The sequence below is a fragment of the Ascidia mentula genome, chromosome 4, assembly GCF_947561715.1.
Source record: "Ascidia mentula chromosome 4, kaAscMent1.1, whole genome shotgun sequence".
Classification (NCBI taxonomy): Eukaryota; Metazoa; Chordata; class Ascidiacea; order Phlebobranchia; family Ascidiidae; genus Ascidia; species Ascidia mentula.
This window is the reverse complement of record NC_138569.1, coordinates 16,225,476-16,252,063: the sequence shown is the minus strand read 5'-3', so window position 1 is coordinate 16,252,063 and position 26,588 is coordinate 16,225,476. Positions and strand designations below refer to the sequence as shown.

At 38.0% G+C, this 26,588-nt stretch overlaps 3 protein-coding genes across 3 annotated transcripts; all 3 read left to right on the top strand.

The window, feature by feature from the left end:
* The first annotated feature begins 318 nt into the window (after positions 1-318).
* On the top strand, positions 319-5,826 carry LOC145897029 (sorting nexin-6-like). Its single transcript, XM_082985186.1, has 12 exons — positions 319-427; positions 735-890; positions 969-1,079; positions 1,193-1,314; positions 1,429-1,552; positions 1,871-1,969; positions 2,163-2,268; positions 2,480-2,576; positions 3,140-3,179; positions 3,520-3,702; positions 4,598-4,747; positions 5,053-5,826. The coding sequence occupies exons 1-12, from the start codon at positions 422-424 to the stop codon at positions 5,101-5,103; spliced, it is 1,245 nt and encodes a 414-aa protein (XP_082841312.1). The 5' UTR covers positions 319-421; the 3' UTR covers positions 5,104-5,826.
* Positions 5,827-6,471: 645 nt separating this feature from the next.
* Positions 6,472-12,302, top strand: LOC145899645 (uncharacterized). The gene is made up of 16 exons (XM_082988534.1): positions 6,472-6,703; positions 7,100-7,325; positions 7,536-7,640; positions 7,758-7,833; positions 7,934-8,024; positions 8,229-8,278; positions 8,399-8,554; positions 8,616-8,698; positions 8,756-9,302; positions 9,385-9,522; positions 9,591-9,809; positions 9,893-10,084; positions 10,398-10,589; positions 10,642-10,751; positions 10,986-11,150; positions 11,426-12,302. The coding sequence occupies exons 1-16, from the start codon at positions 6,534-6,536 to the stop codon at positions 11,654-11,656; spliced, it is 2,751 nt and encodes a 916-aa protein (XP_082844660.1). The 5' UTR covers positions 6,472-6,533; the 3' UTR covers positions 11,657-12,302.
* A 2,772-nt stretch (positions 12,303-15,074) lies between these two features.
* On the top strand, positions 15,075-17,723 carry LOC145899649 (uncharacterized). The gene is made up of 9 exons (XM_082988537.1): positions 15,075-15,139; positions 15,200-15,355; positions 15,420-15,502; positions 15,570-16,107; positions 16,175-16,315; positions 16,615-16,806; positions 16,862-16,971; positions 17,076-17,240; positions 17,302-17,723. The coding sequence occupies exons 2-9, from the start codon at positions 15,232-15,234 to the stop codon at positions 17,530-17,532; spliced, it is 1,584 nt and encodes a 527-aa protein (XP_082844663.1). The 5' UTR covers positions 15,075-15,139; positions 15,200-15,231; the 3' UTR covers positions 17,533-17,723.
* The last annotated feature ends 8,865 nt before the right edge of the window (positions 17,724-26,588 follow it).

Below are 26,588 nucleotides of genomic sequence, written 5' to 3'. Positions count from 1 at the left end.
TATCTAAGGTACTCGTAGAATATGACGAATTATGACACCGATGGCCAACCATAGATGTGGTGTAACGCTGTTTTACGGGGCTCCACGGTGATGGGATTTTACACACGTCACAAGCATATTGTTTCTAGTAAAATACTAGTTTTTCTTGTTGTTTACACTAATTTTTTAAACATTCGCATTTCATGACGCAAAAAGGACTTTTTTTCTAGTAAAATTGTTTTGTTGAAATCACTGCTTCGTTGTGCGTTTTACCCACTTATCAGTGGTTTTGCCCAATTCTACTTGAATCGTTGTACAAATACACCGCACAACCAAGAATATCACGTGACCAAGTGCAATCGGTTGGAAACGCCGGAAACGTTCGTGAAATTTTTTGGCCAAATTGCTTGTTTTTTGAGCATTTTTTAATTCGACAGACAAGATGATGGTTAGTAATACATATTTACTCAATTTCCAGAATATTGGCGCTTATGAAAATTGCGGTAGTTGTTTATACGTATTACAAAACTAGTTTTTTACCTTCAAAATATCTGCGCAATTCTCTTTACTTTTTGTTCTACTAACGTTTATACATCTGGGTATATTTTGTAAAAATATCCGGGTATTTAAAACTATGTAACATTGGCCTGGAGAGCAAAACTGCAATTTGTGAATTGAACAATATCATCCCTCAGCAGTACTTACCATACTTTTTCCATCTATATATATAGGCTATATATAACATTTATATGCAGGACGGATTGGATGACAGCCCCGATCTTCTTGCTGAAGACCCTGACAGTAGAGGTCAGCGCTCTGTAAGCGTTGATCTAACTGACAATTCCTTGGTAGTTGATATTTCTGATGCACTAAGTGAGAAAGATAAAGTCAAATTCACTGTTCACACGAAGGTATTGACACTGCCTTATGATTCTGTTTTTTTTTAAATGTATCCTACTATAAAGCAAATATACATGTTTTGTGCTCAGACCACTTTAAAAGAATTCCGCGGCAATGATTTCTCTGTCGTGAGACAGCATGAGGAATTTGTGTGGTTGCATGATTCATATGTTGATGACGAAAAATATGCTGGAATATTGGTAAGAAGTTTATGTGCCACTTGTGACAATACATTTTAAAAATGTGTGCATCAGAAATGAAAATAATTGTTTTTGTTACAAGCATGGGTTTTTATCTTGGAAATATTTTGCAGATACCACCTTCTCCTCCTCGCCCAGACTTCGAAGCATCCCGTGATAAGTTAGCTCGGTTAAGTGAGGGTGAAGGGTCAATGACCAAGGAGGAATTCACCAGAATGAAGCAAGAACTTGAAGCGTACGTTGTTACCATTTTCCTGATAAGGCTATTAGTATGTAACTGAATTTTAGTGTGTTTAAAAAATTGCCAAAAGTGCTAATTGTTGCAAAATGATAACATTTTTGTATTTAGGGAGTACCTCGCAATTTTCAAAAAAACTGTTGCAATGCATGAAATATTTCTGTGTCGATTGGCTGCTCATCCCTTGTTACGAAACAATCATAACTTCAGAGTTTTTCTGGAATATGACAATGAGGTAGGTTGACTTACGGCTTGCCAGGTTTCAACGTAATTGGATTGCCACCAAACCTTTTCATTGTGAAGTATGCAAAATTTAGCTCATAAAAATGAACAAGTTCTGTTATGTTTAAACCTGGCGAAACGATTGTGGGAAACAGTTGGAAGGACATGTCCACATTGGCATTTATTTTAACCAAAAACTGGTACAACTTTTTCCAAAGAAACTGTTGTGTAAAATCATACAAGTTGGTTACAGTTATTTAGTATTTTTTAGAAATTATGACGGATTTATTACAAAACAAAATAAGTGATGTTGTATTTTGAAAATTTCTAGCTTAATGTTCGGGGAAAAAACAAGAAAGAAAAAATAACAGGATTCTTCAAAAGTCTGACAAAAACTGCTGATGAGTCGATTCTCTTGTCGGGACAAAAGGTTAGTACATACAAAAACGAAACACCTACAGTGCCTTATTGACTGTCAGACTAACAGTAATATCTCTTACTAGAAAATGTATATATATGTATATATATATTAAGTTTAATTAGACTCAAGTGACTGAATAAGCTTGTTTATGCTTCTTACACACACATTTACTGAAAATTTTTATGTTATGTTTGCTTACCAGGACAGTGATGAATTTTTTGAACATGAAAAATCTTTTACGGCTGAATATCATATCCGTGTTAAGGATGCCACTGCAAAAATAGATAAAGTCACAAAACTGCAGAAGCGTAAGTAACCTAATTTGGATAGAATTGTTTCTCACAGCTATCCTTTAATAATTAACTACAAAGTAATACCTTATGCCATTTATGTGACTTGGTATATCAAGTTTTAAAACCAATTAAATAATACTATAACTTTTATCTTGGGCTTTGTAAACCTGTTCTAAAATTGTAAGTGGTTTATTTGTTTATATGTAATGTTTATTTTTCGTTGTAGAATGTGCAGGTGACTGCTTTAGTATTGCTCACGCCCTCCAATCTCTGGCTACTGTTGAAAACTCCATTGCTTCAAGCCATAAGGCTGGACTTGACAGGTGCATTTATTGTATTTTGGTTCATCTCATTGTCTTTTCCATTGTCCTACAATCTGTCATATAAAGTGCGGCATCCCGAACTGTGGTTCAGGACCCTGTTGGAGGGTGGCATGACTGACTTTGTGGAGTTGACCAATGTCACACAAAATACCACATATGCATGTAATATTTCACAAAATACGCTTTCATTCATATTGTCACTATGCAGATCTGGTTTTAAGTGTTTTTATTGAAGTTGGTGTTCAATATGTATTGTAACATTGCATACGACACAAAGGTCGTAGAATATTTATTCGATTGAAAGGAGTCGGTAATGAAGAAAAATTTTGACGTGCCTTTGTAAAAACACATAGATGTTTGCACTAACTTTATTTGTAATACGTTTTATGGATGTAAAAATTGTGTTTGTTTATTTAAAATGTTGCAACTTCTATACTTACATGCTTACTGAATTAGACAGAAGCGATTTAATTTTGCCTGGTAAGTGATACTGCACTGCTCTGAAACAAACATACTTAAGATTGTTGACAACTAATAGAGCGGAGTTATGGTTTGTATTGCAGGACGTTGCTGAAAGTTCATGAGTCTTTGGAAAAAGTCAGGGTAAGTATCAACCAGCTTTGCTGCAAATAAATTGATTCAAAAAGGCCATAACAAAAATCATTTGCACCCCCTGCCCTATATTAATATTAAAAAGCTATATTACTTCCAATGTAAAATATGCAAATAATTTGGGTTCATTTTACCAGTCGTAGTGAATTATTTAAGTAGACTGTTTCCCTTTACTTTATGTTATAATGTGCAAATTTAAACTTGGTAATCTGATGTGGAGTGTTTCACGCTTGCCTTTAAGGTGGGATTCCTATTTAACCATAACTTCCCACAGCACTGCTTAAAACCAATTTAGCTAGTGTATATATTCAACTGAACCATAACGTTACAGAAACTAGAGTCGCGCTCTGCTGCAGACATGGACCTTAAGTTGGCGGATCTGTTGCGTTATTACCACCGCGACACGCAAGCATGCAAGGATCTGCTCTACCGGCGGGCTCGAAGTCTGGCGAACTACGAAAACGCCAACAAAGATTTGGATAAGGCGAGGGCCAGAGGCAAGAACGTCCACCAGGTGGGGATGTGGCGCGAGTCGTTGTTGATTGTTTGCCCGAATTTGTCACGTTCTGAGATCACGACTGTCCAGCGTCCGATTCGTATCTGCAGTCATTATAGCCACCTAAAAACAAGAATTTCTTCTCCTACCAAACTGTTTCAATATGTTGTGGCCTCAGTACCTACATAAGAACAAATGTGGTGGCCTCAGTACCCACATTGTCTACGTTTATTTTCTACACTAAAGGTTCTCCTTACCAAAGGTCATATTAATCTTGTTGTTTTTTGCCACGAAAAACTCAACTTCAAATATCGCAAACTAAACTACACATGAAGTCACAAAAACTGGGCCATGGACCTTCCCAATAATCAATGTTAAAGATTTGAACACTAGTTCTGTAAAATGTTTTAACAAGGCGACAACGTACTACAAACCAATGTATATATATACAGTATACTGTGTAAGTAGACATAAAAGGTTTCCGCCAATAACGCATCGTTGAAGGTTGTATATAATACAAGTACAGTGATGTTAATGACTCGTTGTTTTGCTATAATTGTCGGAAACTCAGTGTATCGGGTGTTTCTTCGTAACGTGCTTGTGATATATTACTGTATCGCGCACTGCTGGTTGTCATTAATACTACTTCCTTGTTCGGAGTTTGTGTATAATATGGTAAATAGGTTTACTATATGTTTATTGACATACACGAAGCGTTTTCGATTGAGTAGATTTAAAATAGTATTCGTTTAAAAGTGGTGGCGTATTTTGTTATTGTTTGTTACGTCATTAAAAATCTAATTTCTTTCTAAAATTTCTCACAGTTTTGCGCAGACGTAGTGGTGTTAAAATTGTTTTGACAAACATTGAGCGTGTGAGTAGGATTACGCGTTTAACACAATATCCCTATCAGGCGGAAGAGCAACAAAAGATAACCAGAGACAAGTTCGAGTCTTTATCGGAGATCGGCAAGCAGGAATTGACTGAATTTAAAGGACGTCGGGTTACCGCATTCCGCAAAAACCTCATCGAACTCGGCGAGTTGCAACTGAAGCATTCAAAGGTTATCTATATTTATATATCTATCTCTCTCTATATATATACCACATTTTTCTATTGTGATCATTTTGTGTTCATGTAATATCTTGTGAAAATAAATAAGTCGACATCAGCTCAAATAAGTATCCATGACGCTGCCCAACGCTTTGACAGAAATACAGAAAGTCATACATGATCATATTTGTTCCCTTTTAATGTAAACACCTTTTTTGTACCTGTCTGATAACAGAAAACGGTACACAAAAATGTAAGTAAATATAGTTTTGTAATGCTTTGATAACAATTCCAAGCTTGTCTGTTTGTTTACAGGCGATGGTGCAAGTACTCAAGGGCTGTATTTCAACAATAGAGCAAATGTAAACTCGCCAAACCTTCTTTCAACTAACTCTTGATTTTCTTGTGATTGAAGAGCGAATGTGGCCCCCTCTCTCTTTGTACCCGCATCGACCAAAGCCAAAACACAGCGAATACATATCTGTAATTCAAAAACTATTTCAATGAGTCGAACCGACGCGCATCTAAATTTGGTTCCAGTGCGATCAACTTTTTCTTGTGCCTAAAAGTTTTATGACATATGTATTTGACCGATTGGAGCAAGGCCGGTGCTATCATGAGGCGCCGCTCTGTGTACTTGATTCAGTTAAAGTTGATTCCTTTCGCAATCCTCTGTATGCCCATCTTCTCTGCTAATACATATCTTATAAGCAGTGTTTCGAACACTTCCTTTTGTATAATCCCCAGATCATTTTACAACCTACTTTACCCATTTATCCCACACACTTTCCTATGCCACATATCCTACGTCAGTGAGGAGCCAATTGTGACGTATTATATCTTCATGAGTGCAATAACCCACCCATTGTATGTGTGCTTTGTGGCGCCATTCAATTTGGCGAAAGCCTGATTCTGTTCCATATGCGTTGTTGCGAGCGTGACCCGAGCAAGGGCGCCGCTTGCACTGTAATTTTGCCGCTTTGAGTCCTATCTGTTTTTGTTGTTGATAACGTTATTACTTTTATCACTTGCAAGGCGGTTTCGTTGCCCTGAGAAATATGCTGATTAAATATACATCACCGCACCATCCATGTCGTCATTCTTCGTTAGAGACTGAGAGGTTTTTCATTAATGGATTTTTTGTCATTAACAATATAGTAATTGTCTTGGCACCTTAGCGTCTTGCCGGTTACCGCACAATTGATCGACCAGCTGAACACACGATGTCGCTGTTTCCTTGGTAACGATCATTGACTGAAATGATCGCATGACTGAATGCGCTGTAATTTGATATGTATGACGCCAAGGGGTTTAAAACAGGAACTGCAGATAAGCTTGTGTTCACATCGACAAGTATTTGCGGAACCTAATCTGTGGACATGTTGTCCAAGCAGTAACGTTGGGTTTATTTTGATATATAGTGCAAGGATACACGACATGTTTTGACTTAAGATAATGAATGAGTTTCGGCCTAGAGTATTTATATCTATGTTTTGACTTGTACTTACATAGTTATTCTGCTTTTATAACAGCCAGTCTAAGCTCAACTATCGCACATTAGACTCGAGTACAGGAAAGTTATTTTTCTCTTTTCCACTTGAACATTTTTACCCCACTTGAAGATATTGGGGATTTCCAGTCAGTACAAAAACAGCCGGACTATTGTGTGTGCCGTCTACAAAGCTAGGTTACGACGTTGTGCTGATGGCAAAACCGCATTCTTTTGTTAGGTTGTCACATAAATAAAATCATATTAGGTCTTTTACATTTAATTCTATGAGTACTGCATACAAGTCATGGAGGCTCCACACCAACTGGACAAAGAGAAATTAACGTTGATAAAACAAATCGGTAGAGGTGGATTTGGTTGTGTTACTCTACACAAATATCATGCAACGAAAGGTGACTTGGAATCGGCGAAACTGGTAGCTGTTAAAAAGCTTCTGGACGGCCATATTCATGAGAAGTAGGTATCTAAGAACTTATTACCATACTGTCTTTAAAAACACAAATTCGTAGAAGTGGAGTGTGGTGGTATCCTGAGATGCCTTTGTTTTTTAAATGTTGGAAGGTAAAAACGAGCCTACCTTTGCTTACTTCATTTTACCTTACAAAAAATTTGCATATGTGCAATAGAGGTTAATTGTATTTCCATTAACTTTTCCTGCTGTTGTTAATTTTTGTCAACCCAAAGCTGAATATGAAAATGGGTACAAAATATAAACAAAATAAAACTTGCGTTTAAGAAAACCAGTTTCGATGCGAAATTCTCAAGTCTAAATAGCGCAAGTTAATTTTACTCAGTCAAGTACATAGGCCTACTTGAAGCTACTGTTTGAGTAAAAAAACGCTTCTACTTTAGGGATATAAAACGTCTACAACAAGAGGCCCAACTACTGTGGAATCTCAAGTGTGAACACATCATCAACATGGTGGGACTTCTCTGTAGCGAGAACGAGTTTTGTGTTGTGATGGAATACGCCAGCAACGGTTCCTGTTTCGACTTTTTTCGTCACCTGAGAAGAACCGAAAACGCACGGGAGAACCGTCGACATATTTGGCTGCTGAAATGTAGAATCGTTTATGAGGTTGGCGATTTTGGTACAGGCCATTAAGTCGTAACCCCATTGATAGTAAAACGCATGGTAAACACAGCATGGACAAAGTTAAGTTAAACTGAAATCCAATGGCCTAAACAAACATGTTAAGCAAGCAAGAGTTTTACCACTTTTGTAAATAACGTTAATGTGTGGGACGACCACTCCTCGTACAAATGCATCACACACAGCATCTCGTAGGTAATCGAAGGTATGAAGTTTCTCCACAGCAGAAGTCCAAAGAAAATTCTGCATCTTGACCTAAAGGCGGCGAATGTTTTGCTTAATGAAAACCTGCACGTTAAAGTGAGTTAAATGGAAAAATACGAGTTAAATAACATAAAACATTTGTAATTCATTTCATTTGGCATCTACAAATCGCACCAAAGGCATCCAATGACGTTTGGGTAAACATGTTTTTAGATATGTGACTTTGGTCTTTCTCAAATGCACACACTCTCGGCCTTGACACGATCCATGTCGGTGTATCAAAAACTCGGTAAGCACGCACCTGAGCAAACGCAGCAGAACAATAAAACGGGACGATACTCCAGATTGTGCAAATATTGAAACAACATAAATAAAAGCCGTGTTTACAGGTGAAAAAGTTGGAGGAACCATCAGTCACATTGCACCGGAACATTTGAAAGACCCGAACCGAAAACCCACTGTGAAATCCGACACCTACAGGTTTAAACAGAGTTTATTTCTGTCTTTAAAACAAGTTCACTGCATCACTGATAAATAAATTTCCTTAACGTAAGCCAATTCCTCTATATGACATGTTCAGAGTGAAAATGATGAAGAATTATTTTACAGTATCAATAGAAATGTTCATATAACAATCACAAAACGAAACACATTTAAAAGATCATTACCATACCTTTTTTTCAGTTTTGCCATTTTTGTTTGGGAGCTTCAAACCGACGATGTGCCGTACAGAAGTAGGTATTTGAGAAGCATGACAACGTCGACATTTTGTATTTGTTCTAATTGTCATTTCAGATGTGGAATTCATTTAGCTTGAAACTAGCGTAGTAATATTGTCCACTCCACTATTATAGATGCGGTAAATGAACATGCTCTTTTGGGAGCAATGAGAATAGCAAACAATGTGAGACCAAGCACAGAACAAATACCACAGGATGCACCGGACTTTCTCACAGAAATGATGTCAGAATGCTGGGAAGAAGAATCAGAGCAACGACCAACTTTTCAAGGTAACAATGTTTTATCAGAAAGGGAACTTTGAAAGGTAACATATTCTATTTTTGTCTTAAGAGCTCGCCGAGATGTATCGGGAAGACTTTGATGATATTTTGCCACAAGCAGAAACTTCATCACTGATTGTTTTAGGAAAGAAGGTTAACAACTTTTGGTAAAACAAGATTATTAGAAATATTTATTTTCTACATTTTTAGGATGTATCGCTGGGGACCACACTCAACACTTTCCATGTGGAGATTTCGAGCTTTTCCCGAAACCAACGAGATGTCCCCAAACTTATGCGTTCCCGCACCAACGAACAGCAGGAAGGTTGGCTTTCCCTTCATACCGTTGAATCTCCATCAATTGATGGGAAAACAGACAGCGACTACAGCTCCCCTGCTGGAACTATCACTCACTCCTCTTCGTCCACACATGAGGTAACCTACGGTATCCAAAACCTGATGCGATCCCAGACAAATGAAGACAAGAGGGATTGGATGTCATTGCATACAATGGACGAAGGTTTTCAGGAGATGGAAACACAACCGAAACAATTGCAGTGCGCTCTAGAAGATGCAAATGGACAGGAATCTTTGCAACGGTCAAACCGTGTCGACGAAACTGGAAACGGGTCTTCATTTTCGCAATCATCAGGATCTTTTAGTGGGCCCCTGCATCACTATTGTAGCGTTAGTTCAGGTAACCAACCGTTTTTAAACAGTGGCGCTGGCTCGCGGATTGAGAAAAGATTCAAGAAAGGTGGAGTATACGTTTTGATCATGTTAAAGTAATCCCTGTGTCCAAATGTAATTATTTTGTATTCCTGCAACTATACGTGTAGGTTTCTGCAGAAGCAAGGTTTGCTGCGGCCTGGGAGTGGTTTTTGTGGCACTTTTTCTTGTGGCAATCACATTTATGATTCTTTACTTTGTTCACGACGAAAGCTTATGCTTCGTGATGGGCAACTGCGCACACAATGGTAAACTGTAAAAGCCAGTTTGGCCGTTCTATGATTCAGCAATGTAATCCTGAAATATTTGATATCAGCAACGACAACTTCAGTTTTATCCACTACTCAACCAACCTGCAATCAGCACAAATTTCTTCACAACAAACCGGCGATGAGAGTTGATTGCAAATCGTCTTCTCTGAGAATTGTCAACCTTTGTCAACTTTCATGCACCAGTGGTTTTGAGCTTATGGGTAGTAATCATGTGACTTGTTTGAATGGAAATCTTTCGTCAACCTCTGCCACTTGCGAGAAAAGTGAGTTTGATATTTTCTTGTCGTTAAACACACTATATTGTAAAGCCAGTATTGTAAAGTTTTTGTTTAATGTGTTAATTAAGTTGTCCCCATGTGTGACGTCAGTCCTCTTATCGGAGATAACTTGATTTGCAACGGGTTTGAGGAAGCAAAAGTGAAAGCGGGATCTGTTTGTAACATGAAATGTGACGATGGTTACCAACTCATCGGATCACCGGAACGAACATGTTTGGAAACTGGTGACTGGTCTGTGTCAAATTCAAAGTGTTCCAAAAGTAAGAAATGTTGCTTTGTGTAATTGATCTCTCAATACTGTGTGCCATCTTACGTTCACCTACACTAACTTCTACGAATAGGGGAGTTTTGCCTGATAGTACACCACATTGTGTGTGCAGTGCTTGTGATTTTAGTTGTCACAGCGGTTACGCCTTGGTGGGTTCATGTACAACTTGTGCGAACAGGGGAGTTTGGTCTGATACAGATTAACTTGTGCGAACAGGGTTTGATAGTAAACCACCCTATACAAAGATAGTTATATCTTGACATAAATGCAACAGCGAAACTACCATTTTGCTTCCTTGTTTCAAGTTGTTCCGATGTGTGACGTCAGTCCACTTGTCGGAGGAAAGTTGATTTGTAACGGTTTTGAGGAAGCCAATGTTAAAGTTGGATCTGTCTGTCATATGAAATGCAACGTTGACTTCCACCTCATCGGATCACCGGAACGAACATGTTTGGAAACTGGTGACTGGTCTGTGTCAAACTCGTACTGTTCCAGAGGTACAATTTTATTTCTTCAATGCTTTGTGGCCTAACATAATTTCGGTTTAAGTGTGCAAGGCCGAAAGTGTCCCAGATGATTTAAAGACGATCAATTGTTCGAATGGTAACTTGGAAGGGTCCTTGTGTTCGTATCGTTGTGCTGGAAGGCGAAGTTCAATGGTAAGTTGACATTTTGTAAATGTCCATCAGAGAAACACTTAACGATTTTGACCTGACACATGGGTGAACTTTTCGTGGACCTTTAGCTTAGCTATCAACTTACGTATGTGTTTTTTTTTGCTTATTACGCATCTGCCATATAGTTACGCTTATGCTGCTTTATTGGTAGATATGTTAAATGAAGTTTAGTTGATAAATTTATTATGATGCCCGGTAAATAATTTTTTTCTTTAGGATCCAACAGAAAGAACGTGTCAAGCAAACGGTGAATGGAGCAACCCTTTTCCCACGTGCAAATGTCCCCAATGCAAATACGGCCTCATGTGTGACAATTCCCTATCTTATCAAAGTCTTCGAGACCAAATTCAGCCATTACGAAACGACAAGTCTCCGATTCAGGCAAGTCTTCACCAGAATTGTGGTTTCGGTTTTTAGGAAAAGCACCATGATATCTTATTGCAAAATTACAATATAAAATAACCTCAAACGCATTTATTGTAAAGATTACATGTTTCGCTATAAATAAGCATCTTCTTACAGCGAAACATGTATTCTTTACAATAAATGCGTCTGAGGTTATTTTAAATTCTATGTCACGCACACAAGCGGTGCTAGAAAAAGGTCGATTTCGGAATAAAAATATTGAATGATAATCTCTTATTGACATATAACAGCTGACGTACGGAGAGCATACGATCACGTGTGAAAGTGACGTCGATATTTGGTTTATCAACTACGACTGCACGTGTAGAGATTCGGCAGATAACTGGGACGGAACTTGTAACGATTATCTGACTCGACGTGAAGCATGTCGTCATGCTGTTGCTAATCTCTTGCGCCACCACGTGGCTAAAGGATTTTATGAAGCTCCTTGTGATATAGGCCAAGTTCCGTCGGAATGTTAATGATCGCTGCTGCAAGCTTCCGTTTGAGGTCATTTGACATTTACTTGTACAACTTACATGTAAACCATATCGATTGGAATTTTTTTTTAATTTGGTTGCATTATCCAGATTAAACATCTGTACATAATAATTGCGCGTAGCGGATTCATTTGATGAAAGGGTTTACTGCTGCCATATTAGCTTGGTTTTGAATCGATATACACTGCTTCTACGATAAGTTTTTCAATTTCACTCGCAATTTAATAAAATGCTCCTTGTACAATATTGGAGTTTTTGTGTGGAAATGAATCCAGCGTAAAATTGAACAAAGTCACACGTGTTACAAAGTGCAAACTGTAACGCATTGGATATTAATTAGTTGAACTAGACAGTATTGCCAATGGGCGCGACGTCGTGAACACGTGATCCTTGCGAAAATGGTACCACTACCTCCGTTACTATAACCGTTGACGGCATTTTTTATCATATGGTTGTTTGTTTTTTTTCTATAAAAAGTAGGTTACACAAAATCGAAACATACTCTGTGTATCATTATGTTGCATTATAGTGACAAAGATGAGGTGTAGTTTACAATCAAACCTTGTGATTGTGAGTTGATGTCAAATGTTTTGTCTTGCACTCTTACTCGTTTGTGACATCAAGGCATCGTCATGATCACTTATTCAAATATATATACCAGGAAAAAGGCTTTGATGATTTTTTCTGTTGAGTAGCCTTATTTGCAACTGCGTGTATAATCCTGAATAGATCCTGAATAGAAGCTAGAGGGTTGTGAATGTGCTAAATGACATTGTAAAATTGCAATGTTTGTATTTAGTGAGGTTTCGAGCTTGTTTTAGCTTTTAATTACTCAATTGTTCAATAAACCTCGACTTTCAGGGAAACGGTGTGTTTCCACCCACGCCGATCTGTTGTACGACCTCATGAGAATTTTACGATAGGTGAAAAAAAATCAGCGCGTCTCTCGCAAGTCACGACAATAAAGCAAATGTATTGTAATAGGTAACTACAAGCTTACTGTTGGACTAAATTTAAATTTAATTACAATGCAATGTGGTGTCTTGTATTCAAACCTCTAAACCCTGGATGAAAGTCATGGAGGCTCCTTACCAACTGGACAAAGATAAATTAACCTTGATCAAACAAATCGGTAGAGGTGGATTTGGTTGTGTTACTCTACACAATTATCTTACAACGGAAGGTGACTTGGAATCGGCGAAACTGGTAGCCGTTAAGAAGCTTCTGGATGGCCATATTCATGAGAAGTAAGTACCTACCTAAAATTACATGAGTAGTCAGAGTTTGTCTCCCTCCTCTAACAAGCATTAACGACGTGGTGATTAAAAATCAAATCTTTGAAGAGTTCTATTTCGGTAAAAAAATAAAACATGATTTCGCAGATAAAGAATATTTACCCTTAAGGATTCTATCGGGAATCGATGTTTACTTATGGTTATGACATAGCAAACATATCATATTCATATTCAAAAATTAATGCAAATTTTTTTTTGATTTTTGTTTTGTTGGAAAGTTCAGCCTGTGATCTATCTTTGTGTGAAAAAAGTAAGTCGCTGGCTTTTAAGATGGCAGAGTTACACACGTTCAAACTTTTGTTAACTGGCGATTTTTTTTGTTACCTTTCGCGGCGAGCGCAGAGCGTTGAAAAATGTGGGGGTTATGGTTAATATTCTTCAAATTTGAGAGGGCGCGCGTTTTTTCTCGCGAAAAAGTTTACTATTTTTAGATAGTACAGACACCAAAGAATATCTACCCTTAAGGATTCCAGCGGGAATCGATGTTTACTTATGGTTATGACATAGCAAACATATCATATTCATATTCGAATATTAATGCAAATTTTTTTTTGATTTTTGTTTTGTTGGAAAGTTCAGCCTGTGATCTATCTTTGTGTGAAAAAAGTAAGTCGCTACCTCGTAAGGCGGCCGAGTCACGCGCGTTCAAACTTTTGTTAACTGGCGATTTTTTTTTGTCAACTAACATCCCTCTGGTTGCATAATCTTATTGAATAAATGGAGACAATTAGGTCATTCCAAGAATGTAAAGTTACCTATGATATTTGCTGTGCTTGCCTAGAGTTGGCGCGAGTCAATTCAACCTACATACTTTTTAACTGTTGGAAAAGTAGTATGTGTTTGTATTAGCTGAATGAGGAAAGTAACACAAAGTCTGGTTACGACCCGTTCACAGTTTGTAAACAAACCGAATGTGATCGAAACGAGTGGGCGTGATGTTCGTTTGGTTCCTGTTGACGATGTTCAGACAGCAGTTTATCTGTGTCTTACATCCTCACATATTCCAAGATTTTAAGGGATTGGTTAATTAATTTTCACTACCAATGGGTAAAACAATAAAAAATGTCTTTTCTATTAATTCTACAGCTTTAAACTAAACATATATTATGTTTACCCGGAACTGAATAAGGAAATGAGTTAAAACTAAAAACAAGACAAAAGCTTTGTGCTTTAAAGGGACCAATTTCGATGCGAAATTCCATAAGTACCGCAAGTAATGTTTACTCGTTTAAGTACATACTTCAAGCTACTGTCTGTGCAAGTACCTACTTCAAGCTACAACCACCTTTACTTCAGGGATCTAAAACGTCTGCAACAAGAGGCCCAACTATTGTGGAATCTCAAGTGTGAACACATCATCAACATGGTGGGACTTCTCTGTAGCGAGAACGAGTTTTGTGTTGTGATGGAATACGCCAGCAACGGTTCCTGTTTCGACTTTTTTCGTCACCTGAAATTCCAAAGAAAATCCTTCATCTTGACCTAAAAGCCGCAAATGTTTTGCTTGACGAGAATCTTCACGCCAAAGTTAGTACAAAAATTAAAAACGATTTAGTGCAATTAAAAAAATTGCTCTTTGGGTCAACAAGGCAAACAACAGAGAAGACGATCACGTGCTTGCATAAAACATATATTTTAGATATGCGACTTTGGACTTTCCCAAATGCACACCCTCTCTATCCTGTCACGTTCTATGTCGGTGTATCAGAAACCCGGTAAGTTATTTTTGTTGCGATGAACACACGAAAATGTTAAAACCCTCATTAAAAAACATTGAGGAAATTTAAGTCAAAATGGAATTCAAGACTTTAATCTTCAGGTGAAAAGGTTGGTGGAACGATTAGTCACATTGCTCCGGAACACCTAAAGGACCCGAATCGAAAACCAACCGTTAAATCCGACACCTACAGGTGTAATCAGTTTTATTTCTTTATGGCTCCTTTACAACATAGGCAAATAGTAGTTTGGAGATCAATAAACTAATGGTGCAACAATCCGGGGTTTACGGGTTATTATTTCACCACATCATTACAAGGAATGATTTATTGTTTTAATATGAGTCGATTTCCACCGATTATTTAACAAAATTATTTTTTTGTGACACATTTTTCGTTTTACAGTTTTGGCATTTTTGTCTGGGAGCTGCAAACCGACGATGTGCCCTACAGAAGTAAGCAAGAAATTGTAGAGCAATAACTGAAAGCATATATTAAATTTTTATTTATTTTAGATGCCATTAATGAACAAGCCATTTTGGGAGCAATGAGAATAGCAAACAATGTGAGACCAAGCACAGAACTAATACCACAGGATGCACCGGACTTTCTCACAGAAATGATGTCAGAATGTTGGGAAGAAGAAGCAGAGAATCGACCAACCTTTTCTCGTATAGCTTCTGATGTGTAATTGCAAGGTGCATTTAAAGAATGTCCATAACAAATATTTTTTAGAGCTCAGTGATATGTTCGGTGAAGATTTTGAAGAAATTTTGCCTCTTGCCAAAAATTCAGCAGATATTGTTTTGGGAAAGAAGGTGTGTAAAGAGATTCTTACCTAAAATATTGCTTATCGCAGTACAAACATTTTCCACGCTATTTTAGGATATTTCATTGACAACGGACACTACCCTCAACACTTTCCATCTGGAGATTTCAAGCTTTTCGAACAAGCAGCAGCAAGTTCATAAAGTTATGACTCCCCACAGTAAAATCCAAGAGGAATGTAGCAAAACCGTTGCTACTTCTATAGTCTCTAGAAACACAGACAGCGATTACAGCTCCCCTTTTGGAACCATGAATGTCTCAGCTTCAGTTGCAACCGATACGACCTACGGCATCAAAAACCTGATGCGATCGCACAAGCAAGAAGAGAGAACAGAGGGGATATCGTCATGCAATATTGCCACAGACGAAGGTTTTGAGGAGGTAGAAACGCAACCGAAAAGATTGCATTGTGACCTGGAGCATATTCTTACACCAGTGGCAATTGAAGACGCAACCAGATACAGTTCTTCTTTTGGAAGGTCTTTGCATCCACTCAGTGGACCATTACGCAAGTATTCCAACGAATATTCGGGCAACCAACCACTTCTGAATGGTGACACCGGTACCCAGATTGGGGAAGGACATCGCCACGAAGGTTGTGTAAACTAGTTTGGTTAAGATTGCCAATGCGACTTTTTATTGTTATCTGTCAACATTTGCAGGTTTCTGCAGAAGCAGACTCTGGCTCGGTTTGGTAATCGGTCTTGTGTTGTTGGTTTTGGCGGCGACACTTACATTTGTGGCTCTGTACTTCGTACACGACAAAAGCATCAGTTTTCTGAAGGCCAAATCTACATTAAAAGGCAAATCATAAACCCAATGTTAAAAACTTCAACATTCTGTACAAGAGAAAATGTCATAAGGAAGTAATCTGGGTGCATAAGTACGGAAACTGACGATGCCGTTTGGGTGTTGATTTTGATATTAAAATGTCGCACTGACGCTAATCGTTTGCCACTAATTGTAAGTAATTTTTGCCATTCAGTGCATTGGCGGTCAGATAGTACACCACACTGCACAAAAGTTTATTGAATCTTGACAAAATACAAAAACAAAATTGTATTTTCAATAACGAAATAAAGCATATTTGTTATTTGTCTAGTTGGTTCGACGTGTGACGTCAATCCACTTGTCGGTGGAAAGTTGATTTGCAACGGGTTTGAGGTAGCAAAAGTAAAAGCGGGATCTGTTTGTAACATGAAGTGTGACGATGGTTACCAACTCATCGGATCACCGGAACGAACATGTTTGGAAACTGGTGACTGGTCTGTGTCAAATTCAAAATGTTTCAAAAGTAAGAAAGTTATTTATAAATCGTTCTAAAATTTGTTTCATAAATTCCGTCAAAGTTTGTAGGACAGAGAGTGTTCCAGTGGATTTGGAGAGAATCAATTGTACCAATGGCAACTTAGAAGGATCCATGTGTTCGTATCGTTGTTACGGAAAACGTAGCTCACTGGTAGTTTGAATTTTTTTACCTCATCATATCCATGAAACCCGCTATAGGGTTAAGTTGATTGCTTTAGGAACAGTTCGCATAATTTACCTTTTCTTTTTTTTTAGGATCCAACGGAAAGAATGTGTCAAGCAAACGGTGAATGGAGCAACCCTTTTCCCACGTGCAAATGTCCGAAGTGTAAATACGGCCTCACGTGCGACAAATCCTTATTTTACAAAGACCTGAGGTCTCAAATTCAGCCATTGACAAGCGACAAATACCCGTTGCAGGTAAGTTTTACACGGATTTACATTTCTTTTGCAGAAATGGCATCTATTTATTTTGTTGCAGCTGACATATGGAGATCACATAATCACGTGTGAAAGTGACGCCGATATTTGGTTCCTCGACTACGACTGCACTTGTAGTGACTCGAAAGATAATTGGGAGGGTATTTGCAGCAACTATGTTACTCGACGTGATGCATGTCGTCATGCAGTTGCTCATCTCTTACGCTACCATGTGACCAACGGATTGTACGAGGCCCCATGCGACATGGGTCAAGTTCCTGCGGATTGCTAAAATCCGTGCTTTAACTGATTCGTTAATGAACCGGTATAACACATTTTATAGAGTTTATTTCGACTGGGATGTTCCATGTTTCGAACAGCTTAGTAGGTTGTTCATTTAATTGCATTGCCCCAAACACGCATCCTTTGATGGTTTTGCTTGTAGCGAATACAGTTTATTACAGTGTATATAGTACGTTTGCGAAATACAAGAGCTGAGATGCCAAATATAAAGGTCCTTCGGAGTGGGGGAATCCTGCCTTGTCATGCGAAGGCATGATTTTTAAGTTGTTTAATGACGCGCACGGGTCAAGACTTTTTTTCGAAGCAAATTTCGAATCGAGGATATTTTGCAGCTCTTACAGCGGTTACGCATTGGTGTTTCCCTTGACACTAACTTGCACAAACAAGTGTCTGGTCTGGAAGCACACCAACACTGTACAAAAGGTGATTAATAACATAAATACTGTAGCGGAATTTCAATACGTTTTCTTGTGGGCAAAAAGTTTTTTTCCGACATGTAAAGTCACACAAGACACACGTTGAGAAAGAAGAAATCTTATTTGTTGATGTGGAAGGCAACGAAAACACTACAAAACACACACAGAACAAAAAGCACTCATGCAGATAACCGAATGGCTGTGAAAAGAATATGTTTTCCATTAACGCATGTCATTGGCTGAATTTAGTGTGATAATTGGGCATAAACAGACCTGAGGAATGTACACAGAAAAACACGTGAAGTTACTTGGAGAGAAGGTGTTTTTTCACAGCATGCTTATACCCAGTGACGCTAAATATTTGAATGTTTTCGGGATCCCACGTACAAGTGGTGACGTTTTATGGTTTATAATTTTTACGACACTTGTGATTCAAAAGATTGCTGGGATAGATTTTGCAATGGTTACCAGTATCGACGGCTTGTCGTTATGAGGTATGTCATCTCCTGGGATACAAATGTGCATATACAAGTCTGTCGCTATCATATCTTTTGCAGCTGGCCAAATTAAATTAATTTTGCTTTATGCATTTTTTTGCACTTCACTCAATGCAAACCACGTTTAGAGAAACGAGAATATATTGAAACTTTATTTCACATCTTGCAAATTCACATTTCCGGCGTAAAAATGAGTCGATTGTGACGTGCTACATACACAAAATTGGAATCGCTTCCTCAAGTGTGTTGCTTTTTTGTGGCGTAACGCAGTACCGAAATGTGCTCGCTTCCTACCTTACTGTTGTTGATGAATGCTGTTTTTTACTTCGGATTGGAACTTCAAATGTAGATATCTTTAGCGGTTTAGAGGTTGATATACATCAGTGCCTTTAAAAAACTATTTGTACCGCAATTTTTGAAATTAACTAAGTTTGGTCATAAATTAAGCTCCCGGTGAGGTTTGAAATCACGACTCTGGGCTAACCAGTCCCAACGCTCTACCAACTGAGCTACAGGAGCTCAGTGGTTTCACGGGGTATATTGTGGCCAAGGTACACTGGTACGCAAGCGCACAACTTGTCAGGCGACCTTCACATGCGTAGAGAATCTCCATCATCAGACAACCCAAAAGTATTACCATGATTTCGTATAGCAAGGCAGGATCGCTCCGTTATATTTGGCGATCTCAGCACTCGTATTCTGATAATAAGGCTGGTTCAGCTTGGCTGCGAAGCCTGTGAAGCTTATGATCAAATTAGGTTTCTTTGCCATTCTCCCTATTAAGCTATGTACCTTTTCATTGCGCGCAACCATGGATATGGTGGCCTATACATTTTTCCATCAGAAAAAAAAATTCGTTTCGAATTTCGTTTTCCCGAAACAAATTTTGTTTTGAAATAATCAATTTTGTTTCCAAAAGCAAAATTCGAAACAGAGTTCAAAACGAATTTCAGAAAAGGTGGTTATGGTCAAAAACGAAATTCGAAACAAATTTTTTGTAAAAACTTTTTTTTAAAAGTGAATATCGCTTGATGGAAACAAAGAGCTGATATTTAATATAATGACGTCAGTATTCAAAAACATATTTTTGTAAACAAATTTTGTTAACAAATCAAAGACCGTTTTGAAATGCCCAAATTTTGAAGTATCAAAAATGAAACTGTGAAAACAAAATTTGTTTTCGAAACAAAATTCGTTTACAAATGCCTTTAGTACGTTACTCACTATGTTGTAAACAGTGGGAAACAAATTATGTTTTCGAAACAAAATTCGTTTACAAATGCCTTTGGATCGTTAGTATCTATGTTGCCCATAGCGGAAAACAAAATTCGTTTCCGAAACAAAATGCGTTTATAAATGCCTTTGGATCGTTACTATCTATGTTGCCCATAGCGGAAACAAAATTTATTTTCGAAACAAAATTCGTTTACAAATGCCTTTGGATAGTTACTATCTATGTTGCCCATAGCAGGAAACAAAATTGGTTTTCGAAACAAAATTCGTTTACAAATGCCTTTGGATCGTTGCTATCTATGTTGCCCATAGCGGGAAACAAAATTCGTTTTCGGAACAAAATTCGTTTACAAATGCCTTTGGTTCGTTACTCACCATGATGTCTACACCGGGAAACAAAAATTCGCTTTCGAAACAAAATTCGTTTACAAACGCCTTTGGATCGTTACTATCTATGTTGCCCATAGCGGGAAACAAAATTCGTTTTCGAAACAAAATTCGTTTACAAATGCCTTTGGATCGTTACTATCTATGTTGCCCATAGCGGGAAACAAAATTCGTTTTCGAAACAAAATTCGTTTACAAATGCCTTTGGATCGTTGCGATCTATGTTGCCCATAGCGGGAAACAAAATTCGTTTTCGAAACAAAATTCGTTTACAAATGCCTTTGGATCGTTACTATCTATGTTGCCCATAGCGGGAAACAAAATTCGTTTTCGAAACAAAATTCGTTTACAAATGCCTTTGGATCGTTACTATCTATGTTGCCCATAGCGGAAACAAAATTCGTTTTCGAAACAAAATTCGTTTTCAAATGACTTTGATCCGTTACTCACCATGTTGTACATAGTGGGAAACATAATTGAACATTTTTATATCAAGCGACTTGAAATTTTGCACACAAATACTAAATGCCAGCACAAAACAAGCAGTGAAAACCAAATTGGCCTATGTCTTTTAGTATTTTATTCGCGACCGAAAACGCATGTTTGGCACTATGGTTGCCAAGGATCGGCGAAATTAACTCAAATTGAGAGTTGCCCGCCTGCAATTTGAACATTTTTATATCAAGCGACTTGAAATTTTGCACATAAATACTAGATGCCAGTACAAAACGAGCAGAGCAAACCAAATTGGCCTATATCCTTTAGTTTTTTATTCGCGACCGAAAACGCATGTTTGGCACTATGGTTGCCAAGGATCGGCGAAATTAACTCAAATTGAGAGTTGCCCGCCTGCAATTTGAACATTTTTATATCAAGCGACTTGAAATTTTGCACATAAATACTAGATGCCAGTGCAAAACGAGCAGTGAAAACCAAATTGGCCTATGTCCTTTAGCTTTTTATACGCGACCGAAAACGCATGTTTGACTGTATGGTGGCTAAGGTTCGTCGAATTTAACTCAAATTGACAGTTGACCGCTTGTAATTTGAACATTTTTATATCAAGCGACTTGAAATTTTGCACACAAATACTAGATGCCAGTGCAAAACGAACAATAAAAACCAAATTGGCCTATGTCTTTTAGTTTTTTATTCGCGTCCGAAAACGCATGTTTGACGCTATGGTGGCTAAGGTTCGTCGAAATTAACTCAAATTGACAGTTGCCCGCTTGCAATTTGAACATTTTTATATCAAGCGACTTGAAATTTTGCACACAAATACTAGATGCCAGTACAAAACGAGCAGAGCAAACCAAATTGGCCTATATCCTTTAGTTTTTTATTCGCGACCGAAAACGCATGTTTGGCACTATGGTTGCCAAGGATCGGCGAAATTAACTCAAATTGAGAGTTGCCCGCCTGCAATTTGAACATTTTTATATCAAGCGACTTGAAATTTTGCACACAAATACTAGATGCCAGTGCAAAACGAACAATCAAGACCAAATTGGCCTATGTCTTTTAGTTTTTTTTTCGCGACCGAAAACGCATGTTTGACGCCATGGTGGCTAAGGTTCGTCGAAATTAACTCAAATTGACAGTTGCCCGCTTGTAATTTGAACATTTTTATATCAAGCGACTTGAAATTTTGCACACAAATACTAGATGCCAGTGCAAAACGAACAATCAAGACCAAATTGGCCTATGTCTTTTAGTTTTTTTTTCGCGACCGAAAACGCATGTTTGACGCTATGGTGGCTAAGGTTCGTCGAAATTAACTCAAATTGACAGTTGCCCGCTTGTAATTTGAACATTTTTATATCAAGCGACTTGAAATTTTGCACACAAATACTAGATGCCAGTGCAAAACGAACAATAAAAACCAAATTGGCCTATGTCCTCTAGCTTTTTATACGCGACCGAAAACGCATGTTTGACTGTATGGTGGCTAAGTTTCAGCGAAATTAACTCAAATTGACAGTTGCCCGCTTGTAATTTGAACATTTTTATATCAAGCGACTTGAAATTTTGCACACAAATACTAGATGCCAGTGCAAAACGAACAATAAAAACCAAATTGGCCTATGTCTTTTAGTTTTTTATTCGCGTCCGAAAACGCATGTTTGACGCTATGGTGGCTAAGGTTCGTCGAAATTAACTCAAATTGACAGTTGCCCGCTTGCAATTTGAACATTTTTATATCAAGCGACTTGAAATTTTGCACACAAATACTAGATGCCAGTACAAAACGAGCAGAGCAAACCAAATTGGCCTATATCCTTTAGTTTTTTATTCGCGACCGAAAACGCATGTTTGGCACTATGGTTGCCAAGGATCGGCGAAATTAACTCAAATTGAGAGTTGCCCGCCTGCAATTTGAACATTTTTATATCAAGCGACTTGAAATTTTGCACACAAATACTAGATGCCAGTGCAAAACGAACAATCAAGACCAAATTGGCCTATGTCTTTTAGTTTTTTTTTCGCGACCGAAAACGCATGTTTGACGCCATGGTGGCTAAGGTTCGTCGAAATTAACTCAAATTGACAGTTGCCCGCTTGTAATTTGAACATTTTTATATCAAGCGACTTGAAATTTTGCACACAAATACTAGATGCCAGTGCAAAACGAACAATCAAGACCAAATTGGCCTATGTCTTTTAGTTTTTTTTTCGCGACCGAAAACGCATGTTTGACGCTATGGTGGCTAAGGTTCGTCGAAATTAACTCAAATTGACAGTTGCCCGCTTGTAATTTGAACATTTTTATATCAAGCGACTTGAAATTTTGCACACAAATACTAGATGCCAGTGCAAAACGAACAATAAAAACCAAATTGGCCTATGTCCTCTAGCTTTTTATACGCGACCGAAAACGCATGTTTGACTGTATGGTGGCTAAGTTTCAGCGAAATTAACTCAAATTGACAGTTGCCCGCTTGTAATTTGAACATTTTTATATCAAGCGACTTGAAATTTTGCACACAAATACTAGATGCCAGTGCAAAACGAACAATAAAAACCAAATTGGCCTATGTCCTTTAGCTTTTTATACGCGACCGAAAACGCATGTTTGACTGTATGGTGGCTAAGTTTCAGCGAAATTAACTCAAATTGACAGTTGCCCGCTTGCAATTTGAACATTTTTATATCAAGCGACTTGAAATTTTGCACACAAATACTAGATGCCAGTACAAAACGAGCAGAGCAAACCAAATTGGCCTATGTCCTTTAGTTTTTTATTCGCGACCGAAAACGCATGTTTGGCACTATGGTTGCCAAGGATCGGCGAAATTAACTCAAATTGAGAGTTGCCCGCCTGCAATTTGAACATTTTTATATCAAGCGACTTGAAATTTTGCACACAAATACTAGATGCCAGTGCAAAACGAGCAGTGAAAACCAAATTGGCCTATGTCCTTTAGCTTTTTGTACGCGACCGAAAACGCATGTTTGACGCTATGGTGGCTAAGGTTCGTCGAAATTAACTCAAATTGACAGTTGCCCGCTTGTAATTTGAACATTTTTATATCAAGCGACTTGAAATTTTGCACACAAATACTAGATGCCAGTGCAAAACGAACAATAAAAACCAAATTGGCCTATGTCCTCTAGCTTTTTATACGCGACCGAAAACGCATGTTTGACTGTATGGTGGCTAAGTTTCAGCGAAATTAACTCAAATTGACAGTTGCCCGCTTGTAATTTGAACATTTTTATATCAAGCGACTTGAAATTTTGCACACAAATACTAGATGCCAGTGCAAAACGAACAATAAAAACCAAATTGGCCTATGTCCTTTAGCTTTTTATACGCGACCGAAAACGCATGTTTGACTGTATGGTGGCTAAGTTTCAGCGAAATTAACTCAAATTGACAGTTGCCCGCTTGCAATTTGAACATTTTTATATCAAGCGACTTGAAATTTTGCACACAAATACTAGATGCCAGTACAAAACGAGCAGAGCAAACCAAATTGGCCTATGTCCTTTAGTTTTTTATTCGCGACCGAAAACGCATGTTTGGCACTATGGTTGCCAAGGATCGGCGAAATTAACTCAAATTGAGAGTTGCCCGCCTGCAATTTGAACATTTTTATATCAAGCGACTTGAAATTTTGCACACAAATACTAGATGCCAGTGCAAAACGAGCAGTGAAAACCAAATTGGCCTATGTCCTTTAGCTTTTTGTACGCGACCGAAAACGCATGTTTGACTGTATGGTGGCTAAGGTTCGTCGAATTTAACTCAAATTGACAGTTGCCCGCCTGCAATTTGAACATTTTTATATCAAGCGACTTGAAATTTTGAACACAAATACTAGATGCCAGTGCAAAACCAACAAGAAAAACCAAATTGGCCTATGTCTTTTAGTTTTATATTCGCGACCGAAAACGCATGTTTGACACTATGGTGGCTAAGGTTCGTCGAAATTAACACAAATTGACAGTTGCCCGCTTGTAATTTGAACATTTTTATATCCAGCGACTTGAAATTTTGCACACAAATACTAGATGCCAGTACAAAACGTGCAGTGAAAACCAAATTGGCCTATGTTTTTTTGTTTTATATTCGCGACCGAAAACGCATGTTTGACGCTATGGTGGCTAAGGTTCGGCGAAATTTACTCAAATTGACAGTTGCCCGCTTGCAATTTGAACATTTTTATATCAAGCGACTTGAAATTTTGCACACAAATACTACATGCCAGTACAAAACGAGCAGTGAAAACCAAATTGGCCTATGTCCTTTAGTTTTATATTCGCGACCGAAAACGCATGTTTGACGCTATGGTGGCTAAGGTTCGTCGATTTTTACTCAAATTGACAGTTGCCCGCTTGCAATTTGAACATTTTTGTATCAAGCGACTTGATATTTTACACACATATATTACAGCCTAGTCCGAAACGAGCTGTAAAAACTGAATTCGCGTATGTCTTTTAGTTTTTAATTCCTGGGCGAAAACGCACGTTTTAAACTACGACGCTCGGTTTGGGCGGATTTAACTAAATTTGCCACTTGTCCGCCTGCTAATTAAACATTTTTAAGTTTAGCGACTTGATATTTTACACACAAATATTACAACCTAGTCCGAAACGAGCTGTAAAAACCGAATTCGAGTATGTCTTTTAGTTTTTAATTCCTGAGCGAAAACGCATGTTTCAAACTCTATCGGGCTAGGGTTCGGCGGATTTAACTAAATTTGCCACTTGTCCGCCTGCTATTTAAACATTTTTAAATCAAGCGACTTGATATTTTACACACATATATTAGAGCCTAGTCCGAAACGATCTGTAAAAACCAAATTCGCGCTTGTCTTTTAGTTTTTAATTCCTGGGCGAAAAGGCAGGTTTCAAACTCTATCGGGCTAGGGTTCGGCGGATTTAACTAATTTTGCCAGTTGTCCGCCTGCTATTTAAACATTTTTAAATCAAGCGACTTGATATTTTTTACACATATATTACAGCCTAGTCCGAAACGAGCTGTAAAAACCGAATTCGCGTATGTCTTTTAGTTTTTAATTCCTGGGCGAAAAGGCATGTTTCAAACTCTATCGGGCTAGGGTTCGGCGGATTTAACTAAATTTGCCACTTGCCCGCCTGCTATTTAAACATTTTTAAATCAAGTGACTTGATATTTTACACACATATATTACAGCCTAGTCCGAAACGAGCTGTAAAAACCGAATTCGCGTATGTCTTTTAGTTTTTAATTCCCGGTCGAAAACGCACGTTTTAAACTACGACGCTCGGTTTGGGCGGATTTAACTAAATTTGCCACTTGTCCGCCTGCTAATTAAACATTTTTAAGTTTAGCGACTTGATATTTTACACACAAATATTACAGCCTAGTCCGAAACGAGCTGTAAAAACCGAATTCGCGTATGTCGTTTAGTTTTTAATTCCTGGGCGAAAAGGCATGTTTCAAACTCTATCGGGCTAGGGTTCGGCGGATTTAACTAAATTTGCCACTTGTCCGCCTGCTATTTAAACATTTTTAAATCAAGCGACTTGATATTTTACACACATATATTAGAGCCTAGTCCGAAACGATCTGTAAAAACCAAATTCGCGTTTGGCTTTTAGTTTTTAATTCCTGGGCGAAAAGGCATGTTTCAAACTCTATCGGGCTAGGGTTCGGCGGATTTAACTAATTTTGCCAGTTGTCCGCCTGCTATTTAAACATTTTTAAATCAAGCGACTTGATATTTTTTAAACATATATTACAGCCTAGTCCGAAACGAGCTGTAAAAACCGAATTCGCGTATGTCTTTTAGTTTTTAATTCCTGGGCGAAAAGGCATGTTTCAAACTCTATCGGGCTAGGGTTCGGCGGATTTAACTAATTTTGCCAGTTGTCCACCTGCTATTTAAACATTTTTGAATCAAGCGACTTGATATTTTTTACACATATATATTGCAGCCTAGTCCAAAACGAGCTGTAAAAACCGAATTCGCGTATGTCTTTTAGTTTTTAATTCCTGGGCGAAAAGGCATGTTTCAAACTCTATC